This window comes from Hyposmocoma kahamanoa, unplaced genomic scaffold (assembly GCF_003589595.1).
Source record: "Hyposmocoma kahamanoa isolate Upper Pololo Valley unplaced genomic scaffold, ASM358959v1 138, whole genome shotgun sequence".
In the NCBI taxonomy this organism is placed as follows: domain Eukaryota; kingdom Metazoa; phylum Arthropoda; class Insecta; order Lepidoptera; family Cosmopterigidae; genus Hyposmocoma; species Hyposmocoma kahamanoa.
In genome coordinates this window covers 200,762-215,601 of record NW_020653492.1, presented here as the reverse complement: position 1 = coordinate 215,601, position 14,840 = coordinate 200,762, and the positions used below count along the sequence as shown (strand labels likewise).

The window sequence follows — 14,840 nt, the reverse complement described above, 5'->3', positions numbered from 1 at the left end:
TAAAAGATTACAAGTAATTATAAAACTGACAATGTATTAAAACTTACACGAAATTTCTTAAAAAAGTAAACAAAATAAAAAAAAATTAATCACGGAGTAATTTTCTTTGAATTGCTTATTTTTACCGATGAGACTGCCATTTGCATGGCAAACGGCACGTCGTAGTACGATTTTGCTATGAAACAAAAGGAGAATGGATTTCGAATAGGGAACGTTAACCGCAAGGAAAGTGAATTGTTTTTGTGAGGTCATTAGTACGAATTTGCTTAAACAGGATTGCTCTAAAGAGCTCATGGTAGGCCCCTTGGTCCTACCCGCAAGTACACACATCAAAAATGTCAAGAGCTCAAGAACGTTTTGGTAATATATTTAAATATTATTATTTAGTAGCAGTAGAGCTGCTCCTTGTAAAAGAGTTCGTCCAGGGAAGCACTGCCACCTTACCTATTTCTGCCGCCAAGCAGTAATGTTAGCGTTACTGAGTTCTTGTTTGATTTGATCTGAAAATGAGGACTTTTTAACAAATTTTTTTGGTAAATTTCATAATTTTAAAATTAAATAAATAATTTAATAAATTTATATAGATATCTCACAGATGGCGCTACGGCAGAAAAGTAGTTAAAAACCAAAAACAAAGATCAGCAACAAGCACATAGAAAAATTCGTAAGGTCCGCTGGTTCGTTCCGTGGCTTACTTGGCATAGCGTGTAGCACGGTTTGCTAGAAAACGTTGGTTCGAATTTAGTCGGAACAATGGACTTTTTTGTAAGTGTTCGATCTTTGTATTAATAATTATAAACTAGTGGAGTAATTTCACAAAAAAATATTGAATATCATGGTGGTGGAACATTCTGATATTCGATAAGCTTAATTAGATTTTTTTTCAATTTTAATAGGGTAATTTAATTTGAATTGAATTGATATCCAATTAATTTTTATGAAATTACACTAGTTTGTTGTAATTGTTAATACAAAGATCGAACACTCAGAAAAAATTCCTTCGATCCGGCCGGATTCGAACCAACGTCCGAACCAACGGACCTCACGAAATTTCCTACGCGCTTGTTTGTCGGATCTTAGCATTTGGTTTTCAACGATTTTTTAGCCTTTGCGCCATCTATGAGAAATCTGTGAAGTATTTCTTTAATAGGGTAGTCAATTTTTTTTTAATACCTTGATCCCTAGACATTTTTGAGAAGTGTATATATTATACGCATGTACATCAGCCCTGTAATTTAAATGTTTGAAGCTTATTTAGACCGTTTTGTTTCAGTCTTACTTTAATAGATCTGATATATATAGCCGCAAGTTTACAGTACAGATTTCTTTTTTTAATCTGCCAGACAGCCACACTAATAACATGATCTGAAACTAGGAAATTCCCTAAATTATGAGTACCAGAGCAACGGAATTCACTTTGGGGCACGATTCAGAACACCCAGAGGAGAACCAAATTACAATAGTTAATTTCCCAAATTGGTCTCGCCGGTAATCAATCCTAGGACCTCCTCATCCTGCGTCTACAGTATCACAGGTGGCTATGTACTCACAAATTATTATTTTAATGCAAAATCCTTCGCTTTGCGGAGGTACAAAAGTCAGTGAAAAGAAAATTCCTAACTTAGTTCTGTACACCTCTGCAGATAGTATTTTTTATCAAGACGCATCGAACTTAATTTCAAAGATTCAACATAATAACATGTATGATAAGACCGTCCCAAGCCCAAACCCACTTCCACTCCAATCACTTTTTCTATCACAGAAGACACATTTAATTGTTCATGAAATTTAAACTATGATATACCTAAGTACTTGCATTTCTACTTATTTTTTCATCGCTATACACGTCTTGCTTCAGGACATAAAACTTTATTAAACAGTCATGAAGATGTGTCTAGACCGACTTATTAAAATACATAAAGGAACCAGGGGCGACATATCGTAAACATCTCCTATTTGGAAGAATTTTATATCCTCACATTCTTTGGACGTCAACAGGATTCTTTATAAAAAATTTCGATATAAACTGTTAAAGAGATAAAAAGAAGTAAAGGATGTTAAACTTAATAACATGACCAGCCTATAAGGAGTATTTACTAGATAAGCTAATGGCGGGCTTTACACAGACACTCTATCGTGCGTAATACAGCATTCAGAAGGAATAGGGAAAGTCCGCGCGATTGCGCCCATCAGCAGTACTTCCCTGGACGAACTCTTTCACAAGGAGCTCTACTGCTACTAAATTGAATGTCTTTATAAAATGGTATTGAATACTTACGATTGATGAGGATCGAACCGCGCTTCAGGGGGTGCGCGGGCGCCGATCAGACACATAGTAGAGTCCGGCGGTGCTAGAACTCGCAGTTGCAAGGCTGCTCGAGGGTACCACCATCGTCTTTCTTCTACTGCAACTGCCACCTGGTGGTAAAAGATTTGATATAAGAATAAGTTTGCCGCCGCGTATTAGTCTAAATAATAAATTGCACCTGCATAAAGCCACATCTGCAAAATTACCACTTTTCAGGAAAAAGGTTTGAGGATCCTACGAAGGAAATTAACCGATGATTTTTTAACCGACTCCAAAAAGAAAGTTTCGATGATTATTTTTTTGTTGGAAAGAGTCCCATTTAAATTTCAAGAAAATATTCCACTTCTAAGGGTGCAACTGGGAGATGAATCCTGTTTCATACACTTTCCGTTAACCACTCTCAACAAAACTTGGCTAATAGATGTAATTTCACGACCTTTAGAAGGCGGTGTTTTTTTTTTAAAAAAAGTTGTACTCGAACTTTTGAGGTCGATTTTTTTAATAAAAAGTTATAATTTATGCTTAAATTTCAAATACTTCGCATTATTTTTATGAATTACATCTTATGGTCACTTGTAGCGTTATTATATCTAGGATAGGAAATCTTCTATAGATACGGTGGACGACACACAACACAAGGTAGATTAATGAGTCAACACACGTTGTTAAAATTGATATAGATTTTAAATTTGTAGTTTAAACAAGTTACAGTTTGTAAAGCATAACTTGTAGTTAAGACCACAAAGAAAAAACCACTCTAGACAATTTCATGAAAAATGGACACACGCTTGACCACAATCACATTTAATATACACTCCAGGGTCAAGTGATCAATTTCCAGTCGTCGGAACACGCCGGAAGTATTATGTTTAATAATAATAGTAACAACGCACTCATTCATAGCTCTGCACTAGGGAAACCCTGTATCGTGGGTGCCATGAACACACACATACCTACACAGCCATAAAATACATCCAAACTCACGAGAGCAATAAATATTTCTGCTCGACGGATCCACCGTAACCGTTCGACCACGGCAGTCATGTTTAAAATTTCGTGAGTCGGTTGTAATTTGTTCTGCTTTACAGTCAATTCATCAAATAGGTCTTCTTCTTCTTATCGTATCGATAACATACATTATACCCAGAACTCAACCACGCCGACCGCGTCATTAACAGTCGCCATTAAATCCTCAAGCGTGCACGAGTTAGGGCACGCAGGGTACGATATGAGGTGGGCCATCGTTAAAATCATCCGAAAATCCCCACCTGAACAAATTGTCCTTACTCCGACCGAGCTGAGTTCGAAGTCTATTCAAAGACGTCCAGGTCGGCCATGACAATTCGTGTCCAGAAGGAAGGCTCACAAAAGGCGAGACAAATGTAGATGGTACACTTTCGCACCAAAGGTTGCACCTCGCCTGAGCCGGCTCAATGCTCAGAGGATCGACACTTTTGATAAAACTTTTCCGACTCCTCAGTCTCTATTGCACGGTGAAGTGATCATGCATAGGGTGCAGAGTATCGATGGTCATTTTTGCTCTTTGGCAAGATGCCGCTACATTTCTATGGATGCCTGGTGGAAATCAGTAGTTTTCCTATCACAATAATGATTGAAAGTGCAGCAAAATCAATAAACCATCGGTTGCCCTAAGTGTTGGGACCTGCAAAGAGCCCGGTTTGTTTGAAAAAAAAATATACGCAATTTAGGTCCCAAAAATTCGCGAACACCTAAGAGGTCAATGAGTAGGGTAGGGTGGTCGACAGTGAACCATGTGTACACTATGAACCGCGCCAATAACTCAGAAACGCAATATTGGAATTTGGTGCAAATCGCACCAGATTCATCTTTCTCTTCCTAGTCTCCAGCGAGCTAGCGGTACAGATGCCCGGAAACGTCGATGTTTTTATTTTTTACCAAGAAAACTAAAAAAAGAAACAAGCGGGAAAAATTTCGTTTCGTTTGACTTGTATAGGCAGTAGATGCATGTTAATAGATAGAATAGATTTGATAGCAATGCACTTTTTATCGATGTAGTTAAAATAAGCAATGGGTTTTTAGGAACGTTATGTGTAACGGAACTCAGTAATGCTCATATTACCGCTTGGCGGCAGAAATAGGTAAGGTGACAGTACTTACCTGGGGGCCTAACATAACCTTTCCAAAAACAGTCTTATTTCATTGTAAGCTTAAAGTGGGCTTGTTATAATATTACTCATATTCGTACCATGACAAACTTGTCTACCAAGAAATGTATTATTGCTAAAATGACTGAAAAAACTAATGATTTCCCAATATTGTCTATTCCTTACTATAAAAATAGGAAAGAAATAACGCTATATGAACTGTATAATGTTATCTCTTTCTTTTTTGATGTTCCAAATCCTGTTATCGTAGTATAACGTTAAAGTTCTTAATGTTATTTACATTCAGAGAATTTTAACTGTCAAAAAAAGAAAAGTATGTAATAATGAAATTTATTAAAATCACGTTGTTTTCAATTATTATTCCGCATTTTCATAAAGAAAATTAAATAAAACTAGCTGAGTCTCGATAGTCACGTTGTGAATTCGGAACTATAGTCTAGTGTCAACTGTTAGTTTCGCCAAGGAGCATATAGATGGCGCTGTCATAATTTTACGAAATATACATACATCGCGTATTTTTATTTTACGAGAAATTATTTCCTATGTGCTATTAAATAAAAAATAAACAAAATATTGAAGAGATATGTAGAATATATATGTAAATAAATAAGTTCAACTTAACTTTTAATCATTACAAATCAATATTAAGATAATAAAATTGAAAATAATATTGTTTCCATTGCATCCGTGTAAATATTTTAAGATTGCTAAATTTGACATAAGAGCAACATTACTTTAATGTCAAAGTCGCGTCATGGTACGAACTGAGTGAATAAATAGTCACAAAGCTGCCATTAAAACATCATAGTTTTAACACAATAGTTTTAATACAAATAGGCTCACTTTAAGCGCGTTATGCTACGAAAAGTCAATGTAAGGTTAAAGTAATATTGTTTTAAGAGGTTGTGGTAGGCCCCCTGGACCAAATCTTTCACAACGAGCTCTACTGCTACTATATGTATATAACGTACGTAACAAATACATAGGTAAGTTTCACGGGCAACATGTATTTTTTTAGAAACGGGAGATATTCTTGCTCAAACAATTCTGATTCAAATCCAGTAACAGAGTTTCAAATAAAACCAAATACACGCTTTGATAAGCACAATGTAACTCAATACAATTGAATACAACCAAATGGAACGTTAAAGTTCACGGATCAAATAAAACGATTGCTTTCGGCCGATTTCGGACAAAATTGTCCGAAATTACTGACGCTCTTAATTACTGCCTTTAACCGAGGACAAATTGTCTTTCATTAGAGGCCACGTTGATTAAACCAGCCGTTATTGCCTGCCAGATTATGTCGCGAGTTAACTGTAACTGTGAAACTTCTGAATATTCAAATTGAGAATAAAGTCAGAGTGTTGTCCAGTCTGGTAAAAGGCGTTGATATACTTTTTTATTAAAAAAATGACCTCAAAAGTTTGCTTATCGACTTTTTTCATTGCCACGGGATCCTCTCATCAGATTTTGACTTCTTGGTGACAATGGGACTGTTACAGAGTCCTTTGTACACTTTGTATTGTCTTTTCTGGTTGTCATGGTGATGGTGATTTTTTGATCACATGTAGGTCTCAAGTGAAAAGTCGACTTTATTTGCAGAACATAATTAGTAATTTGTGATAGCCGAAACTAACCCGGAACAGCGTCAGGGATCACCTCAAGAGTATAAGCCTTTGAAACAAAAGAATTTTCAAAATCGGTGCACATTTGGTGGAGAAATTGGTGAAAACACGGACATTCCTATAAAATTTGAGGATTTCCTTCGATTTTCATTGGATCCCCGCATCAGATTCTGATTTGGTGACAATGGGACCACCACGAGAGTGCAACTTTTAAAAAAAAAAAAGAATTTTCAAAATCGGTTTACAATTGACAGAGATGTCTGAAAACATACATACAGCCGAACGTATAACCTCCTCCTTTTTTTAAGTCGGTTAAAAAGAGCATTAGTAGACAATTTGTAAGTTCGCGATTTTATTAGCCAATAAGTTAAAATATACAGGTAAGGGTACAATAAATAGTAGAAAGTAAAACTAGGGTTAAATTATATGAATAAAATTGGATCCCCGCGGCAAGGTGCCCAAGATGCTGGCAGCGTTCCCTCTTTGTATGGCTACGCTAAGGCGTTGTAGCTGCGTTAATTTTTGGGTAAACATTTGTACAGATGAAGGGCACCGGAACCCCATGAGCTAAGAGTTTTGACTCCAAAGGCTGTAAAGTCGGAGCCGAGGTTCTGGGGCCGTACCACTCGCTATACTTGGGATTTATAGGCGATTGCATAGTTATTTGTATCGATGCAGTCGCGTGTTTGTATCGATGCAATCGCCTATAAATCGCAAGTGTAGCGTTTCACGAACGCACGTTTGTATCGCTGCTAAAAGTCGCCATAGTAACCACTCTTAAGTAATATTTAAAATCTAAATTTAGTGTTATAATTTATCAAAGATACTCTACGGGTTTGTTAAATTTTGTAATACCAAAATTATGAATTATGTCAATTGTGTAGGATTTTAAAATCAACTCGATTTTGAGGTGACCTCATCTGGGCAGGCCAAATAAAGCTTTTTAACTATTATTGATACTAAGATCGAACAACAGGGCCGATGGCTTATTTGGCGTCTGCGCCACCTCTGAGAAACTTATGAAATTGGTATCACAACAAAATAGTTTCTTATGATGTCTTGCCATTCCAGTATCGTTATATTGTGAAAAGAAATTCGTCGCGACGGATAAATATAGCCGACGATTATTTTTTGAATCATTAATTCTTTTTGACAAAGAATCCCAAATGCCACATCCATTCAACTCCAGATGCCTGGAGGATTTGAGTTTACAGTTTTCGTGTTAATGTTTTCATTAAATTGTAAGTAATAGTAAGGAGTTAATGAAAGGTCGGCTGTTATTAATTTGTTGACACAACGTAAATTTATGTCCTAGTAGTCTAGTATCATCGGATGAATTCCATGTCCATCAGTACTAGAGCTGCCTGGCTACGTCTTGGGTGGCAATAAGAGTCTATACAACTCAAATGGCTTTTGTTGATTTCGCGTAACAGCGAAAGTGTTGATTCTATCACTTTGGAAATAAATATATTGTAAAATTGAGAATATACACTGATTACTATACGGTGTCACCGATTTACCTCGAAATTTTACAAGAAAACCACTGTATTCAATAAGTACTTTACATATACCAAAGATTTCTTTTTATAACTGAACTAAATACAACACGTACAGTATACGATATAAATTTTTCAAATGACTTTAATTCCGTTTGTAAAAAATAAATTCTGAAATAAAGCCAGTGCCCCTGCCGCTCGACCGAAGCAAAATGAACCGTATTTCTGCGGGAAAAAATTGAATTTGAGCTGAGGTAGTATCGATTCGTATAATGATAATTGATAAGTTTATCAAAAGCGGTCTGTAATTGAATTCATTTTATGACTGTTATGATTTACTTTTAAAAAGGATTGTTTTTAACATTTTATTTATTCTGAGACTTCTCGTTTGCTTCAATTAAAAATGGTTCGTTTTTTCATATTTATCACATACCACGCTTTCCATACACCTAATGCGTGGCGAACAAGTGACAAATCCCATCTAATATTATAAATGCGAAAAAGTAACTCTGTTTATTGCGTTTTTACGCCTAACCGCATTTTGATGAATTTTGGTATATAGATGGGACCTACTTTTTGTCACAGAAATGCCACGCAGAAGTCCCGGATTCGATTCCCGTGCCGGGAGAAATATTTGTATGGCCTCCATTTATTTCTCTCGTGAGTTTGGGTGTAATTTGTGGTTGTCTATGTGTGTGTTCACGGCTCCCGCGATACAGAGTTTCCCTAGTGCGGATCTATGAGCGTATGCGCGTTATCGCGCATTACCAGAACTCATAGAACTATGGAAACTTTGTATAGCACTGTAGGCAATTCAAAGTACTTAGTCTCCGCAAAACAAAAGTCAATAGTATATCAAGTAATAGTGAATACTGAGTTATTCGCATAAAGGAAACGTAGCGTCAATATTTCCTATTGATTACCGTAATTTTCCACGTTCATTGGATTACGCTTAACGTTATTGGGCTGTATACGGGTGATAGTTCCAGAAAAACAGGAGTTTAGTCTTTATGAGAAGTAAACTGAATACATGTTTATTTGTGTAATGTGTTGTCGGATCCCCGTTACTAATTAAGTGCTGTCGAATAAGACTATAAAATAAATATATTGTCTAACTTTTTTATTAATGTTAATGGCCGCGCCGAATATATGATAATCCAGTATTTTCTATTTTTTCAGCTCACTGTTGACATTTAAATCACTATTTCTATTAATTATCTATAGACACATTGGTTTTAATTTTTTATACTAATTATTTACAGATACATTGATTCCAATTTTCTACTAATTATCTATAGATACATTGGTTTCAACTGTTCCTAAATATCTGTAAAATAGTGGTATCTAAACCGGAATGGTCAACGTGTATTCCGGCTTTTCAACTTTAGAGATATTGCCAAGATACCTTTCAAAATGAATTTGTGTCCGTTAATTACTATTACAGCATTTTCATATTATTGTTTAAAATATTAATAATTAATTAAGAGGGGGCAGAGAAAAAATTCCTAATCTTCGATTTGATTTTAGAGGGGTATATCCACTTTAAAGTTAAAAATAAAATATTGTATGATTAACTCCACGATATATTCAAGCATAGACATTAATCAGAAACATAAAACAATAAAGTTTCCTCGATAGATAAAAATCACGAAATGACCTCTAATTTTCAAATTTTTTCGATTTATCCTCGAAATGCTACAGGTTATTAGGACAAAAATTAGATAATTAATTATATTTATGCATGATCGACAACTGTCACTACGGATTTTTTTTTAATCCCTTTAGTTTTAGAGTTGTTCCGCTAAAACGAATTTGGTACTTTTAATGCGCAAAATTCAACATCTCCTGTCGCATGTCACGCGAACTTCAGGCATATATTTGTTTCACAAATTTGGGCGGAGCCAACGCCAAAACTTTTTTGGCATGCTCCCTCTTAAATGAAAATGAAATTATGACATATACTTGTGACCATTAACAACAGACATTGAAACTTCAAACTTTTCGACGTACAAAATTTATTCCAGCTTTGAAGTTTCTATTTAAGCTGGTCTGAGAAATCGATGTCACAAACACACCGCCGGACGAGCGTCACATTAAACTAAGTATTAAACAATAAGGATTAAACTTGGTTTTTAAACAGTGTTCAAAAGGTGGTTCCAGGATTTTGGAAACACAGTGATGACAAAGATACATTTAAATGACAAAGGCAGCCTTTGATTTTGGTTTTAATAAATTTGACTGTCTGGACTATGGTACTTCAGTTTTTAGTTTTCCTATCCATAGCAGGTTGCAGTTCCACTCAGAGCTTTTAATCGCAAAGATCTAAGGGGCACTGCTACTGTGCCCGTTACCCTAAGACGAGACCCATGTGCCTGTAATTTCACTAGGACCTTTACCCTTCGAAACCGGAACGCAATAATGCTCACAATACTGCATGGCGGCTTAAATCGGTAAGGTGGCAGCATTTCCCTGGATGAACTCTTTAACAAGGAACTATACTACTATTGAAAGCTAGGAGAAGTGGGTAGGAGTGCAGTGGTGAGTAAATAAGTGTCGTTACTCGTATGTAATTCAGTGCGTTGAAACATAGCGTTTTGTGGCAACGGAACATACCGACACCGCCCGTGTGGCATCGCACTAATGCGGTTTTCACAACGCAAAAATGGTCACTAAAGTACCCGTAAAAAATGAATTGAATGCGATTGTTGAATAGTTATTTGTGTTGGTTTAAAAAATCTATTTCACGTTAATGTAATAATGAAATACATATGGAAGCGTCCGACTGTTATTTAATTTCCGTATGAATATAGAAATACTCGCGTAAACAGAATAATTCTGTAAACTTGAAAATACATCGCACAAAATCGCGTAACAGCCATGAATATTCATGCTCCGCCAATATTTACTCCGCGACGCTATTATGTTTTCCAACAAGTGTATATTTTTATTGAAGTCCCGTGCAATATTTGCTGGATATCGACTTGATTTTTATTTCACATGTTGTATAAAGGCTTACAAAGATGTCCTTTCGAAAAACAAAGTTAAAATAACGAAGAACTGAATACATGAATGAATGAACGTTACTAAAAAGCATTAGCCCCTTTTACACAGTCACTCTATCGCGCGTAATCAGGAGCGTACAGGTTTGCGCACGAGAAAGCCTCCACGCACAATGGTGCGCTATTACCTGTTTGAAGTTTTATGAACTAATGACGTCCTTTCGTGCGCGATTGTTCGTTTTTATTGCAACGGAAAGAGCGTCCGTGTAAAAACTAATTGCGCTGAATAGACCGCGTGAAACTGGTGCATGTTGGAGTGCGCGATTGCGCGTGCGACTGATGAGTGCAATCGCGCTGTCTTTCCCCTTTCTTTCCAACATCTTTACACGCGCGCTCAATCGCGCAGTATAGAGTGTCTGTGTAAAGCCCGCAAGTTGTGAGAGCGGTGCTGGCGCTGGTGGAGTTCTGTAGACTGTTCAGTAGGATTGTAATATAGCCAGGACAGTAGTAGTAGCCTCCGCAGCCTCTTACTTAGTAGTTTAAAGTTCAAAATTCAAAAGGGTAAAGCACTAATGGTAAAAAATCCAGTTTTATAAATATTTGTTCCGGTTTTAACAATATTTATGATCTTTAAAAATGTTTATCGCACAAGAGATTTCTTTTAACTGGTAATCGTCTCAAAAAAAAATAAGAAGAGAAGACATGTTCGCTACCACGATGGGACAGGGAGTGAGGATGGTACGAAACAAAATCAGAAAGCGAGGCAAAAGAACTATGGACAATTCAAAATTTAAATTTAAATACGAGTGGCCAGGAACCGGAGAAAAGCGATAAAAAAGTGGGATGACGATGTAAGGAGATCACAACGTCACAAAGTGAGTGGCTGTGGTCCGGTGTTATGAAATTATATGATTTGTTGTGGAAAATATGTATACCAATACCTGAAACTACTATCAGTGTATAGGTACAATACTGAATATTATATGAATGATAGTTGATAATAACCTCTATTAAGTGCTATATTATGTGTACGAGCAGTACATTAAATATGTCATAAATTAACCTAAATATGTTGCTGATCGTGCGCATTGTCCTGTTTATATTTCATGTCACACGTGTTTTTCTAGTACAATAAAGATCTTCGGGCATTACGGTGCCTTACATATTTTACATCAATCTACCTCAACCGAACAGTGTACTCTGGGAAACATATAAATCCCATCAACATATGTACATTACAAGGAACATTCTACATTTACATACATTGGGGTACGAGCATTAATAATATTATTTTTTGAACCAGATAGTGTTATAACGTATTACACTGTTACGTCATACAAATTTGTTGTCTCCTTCAAATCGTCTTTTAAGAATTTTTTATTATTTATCGCTGTGACAACAGTGGCAGTCGTGCTGTGCCCACGTCCCATTTTACTACTGACCTTAATATCCCGGTCACAAACATATGAGAACATATTGCGCATACAATACATGCCCAATCAGTGTCTCTACTACTTTTTAGTTTACTGTGACAGTTGTCGCTAGCGACAGTCTAAATTACTTCACAATATTGTATGGCAAATTATACAGCACTCCTAAGGCTCAACTCACACTGGCGCAGAGTGGAAGCGTCGCGACGCGTCATGTTTTTCGCCTATAACATGTTCATCTCTATTTTCCCATAATTAAGATACAAATTTGTGTTTTGCAAATATGAAATTGAGCATCGTCGCGCGTCGCCAGGCGTTGTAGTTGAAAAACAGGACGCGACGCGACGCTTCGACTCTGCACCAGTATGAGGTGAGCCTAACGATCACAAGAAGAAACAACATTTTGTATACAAACATATTTCGCGGTCCCTAGCAGTAACTGATTAGTGTAATCTCATGGTCGAGGCAGTTTTGATTTTATTATATCCCACCTATTCTATACTATACTAGCATTTTTTACTTTTGATTTGCACTTAGTTTTTATTTACGCCTAGTAAAGATTGTTTTATTTTTTCCTTTGTCAATTTTACTTGTACGAAACGACATCATCCTTATTATTTATTCAGCTTCAATGAAAACCAGTGTAACGAGATATTTTGCCACGTATCGTTGCAAAAGGATGAGTGGAGACCATTTTGGTATGTTTTAAATTATAATTCCTGTATTTTGTTTGATTTTAAGGTTATATTATTTTTTGTTATCATTTTGTCATACATATTTTGTGAAAAGTTTATAAAATAAACAATTTTTTATCTTTCAAACAATACAAGCAACATCTCTTAACGTTGTAGAAAAACCATGATTATTCACAAAGTTCCTTAATAATTTTACATCAACTGTAGTTTTATTAACAGGTATAATCATAAATAAAAATATAAGCATAAAAAGAAATACTATATATTTAAGTATGTCCTGTTAGCGCTTATTTCGACATCATGGATGTTAGCCGCTTATTGATTAAAAAAAGAAGTAAAATATTCGAATAAACAAAATATTAATTCTATTTTTAAAGTAATATTGTGACTACATTCTCTAATAATATAAATATTTTTTATAAAAAAAACCGACATCAAAAGTTCGCTTATCGGCTTTTTATTGGTTATTGGTATTACATCTATTTGTCAAGTTTTATTAGAATCGTTTAACGGAAAGTGCGCAAAACAGGATTCATCCCCTAATTTGCCATTATGAGTGGAATATTTTCTCCAAATTTAAATTGGACCAATACTGAGGTACCCACTTTCCAACAAAAAAGAATCATCAAAATCGGTTCACAAATACCGGAGCAATTGCGTAACATACATACACAAAAAAAGTCGAATTGAGAACCTCTGCCTTTGTAAAGGTTAAAAACCGTAAAAAACGCAACCTTTACTACTAAATGGAGTAAATTTTACTATCCGTCTTCAATATTTTCTATATCTTAGGAGATCTACTTCACCTACCCTTCTATTAAATTTTCTTTACTTGTCGAGGTAGATACAAAACAAATAATATAGCTAATATAGTTTTTGACTTAACCGTATACTTTTCAATTGCATTCGGTGTTGATCAATAAACAATATCGCTGCTTTCCAATTTCATTGACATATACCAAACTTGTTTATTATTGTACCTACTCATTTTTTTAATTTTTTTTTATACAGGCTGAAAATCAGAACATGCAAAACTTAACTTTTCTTATCGTGTTAAAGGCACCTTTGTAGTTGTGTGTGTCCATGGCACCTGGGGGTTTCCCTAGCGCAAGGCTATGAGTGTATACGCGTTGTTGTTACTATTTATAATATACACAAAATTGCTAGACATCGTGGTTAAAATATTCACCAATCGGGGTGTGCCAGAGATAGGAAAGGAATGGTTCAATTTTATTGTAAATATGTCGCCGAACTTTCCATTGATTAAAATGATTTTTACCCTTGGTGAAAAAATCATGTTCTAAGGTTTTCTTTTGTAAGTAACACCATTATCTTATGGGCTATAACTAATTAACTATTGAATTTCATTTTATTTCTTACGCTAAATAAAAGTTCAAAAGATATGTCTAAACGAAGAACACAATATGAGCCTTCAAATTTTGTTTATCCAATTTTTCAGAAATTTTTCCGGAAAAAATTCGACTATTTACAATTTTTCGGAAAATTACCAAACATATATCATATAATAAAGATTATAAGACGATCACATGATTCAGACATTCACGAGCTATCTCTGTACATAATAGTGTAGTCGTCATAACACCTATATCATGTTCTTACCATAAGTAATTTCTAAAATTACCAAAAAAAAAAAAATACTTACTTCCTTGTGCAGCAATCTGACGTGGAAACTGGCCACATCACTAACCGGTTCTCCGGCTTCAGTTACATAGTATACCAGGAGAGAACTAACTGGTGCCATATCTGCTGTAACCGGGAACCTGGAACAATAAGTTGTCATTATTTTAAGTTTTGTTGGAGTAACTGTATTTAATTTCCATTGATAATTATTCCTACAACACTTGAAATATAATACAATTAATAAAGGCGCACGAGATCACCGACATGTGGAATGTGGAGATTATTCCCATCTGATCCCCTAAACTGATCCACTGTAATTTTAAATCCCTACTGATCCCCTCTATATTTCGCTACTCCCAAGGGATCCCCTCATTGTATTTAAATTAATAAACATAGTTCTTCAAAACTGAATGTAGTTTGACTGCAGCATCTAAACGAGTCTTATATGAATAAAAAAATATAAATTGACACTTAGTGTGGTTAAAAATTCTTAAGT

General features: G+C 35.4%; 1 protein-coding gene across 1 annotated transcript in view; it reads right to left on the bottom strand.

Annotated features, from left to right (window-relative positions):
- The window catches only part of LOC113240420 (C3 and PZP-like alpha-2-macroglobulin domain-containing protein 8), a 61,102-nt gene extending 46,624 nt beyond the window's left edge, over nucleotides 1-14,478 (bottom strand). Inside the window, exons 1-2 of the mRNA XM_026477709.1 lie at nucleotides 14,367-14,478; nucleotides 2,279-2,418 (exon numbers count right to left, since the gene is read on the bottom strand). Coding sequence (XP_026333494.1) covers nucleotides 2,279-2,418; nucleotides 14,367-14,465 — 239 coding nt within the window. The 5' untranslated portion in view covers nucleotides 14,466-14,478. The remainder of the gene's footprint in view (nucleotides 1-2,278; nucleotides 2,419-14,366) is intronic.
- Between the last annotated feature and the right edge of the window lie 362 nt (nucleotides 14,479-14,840).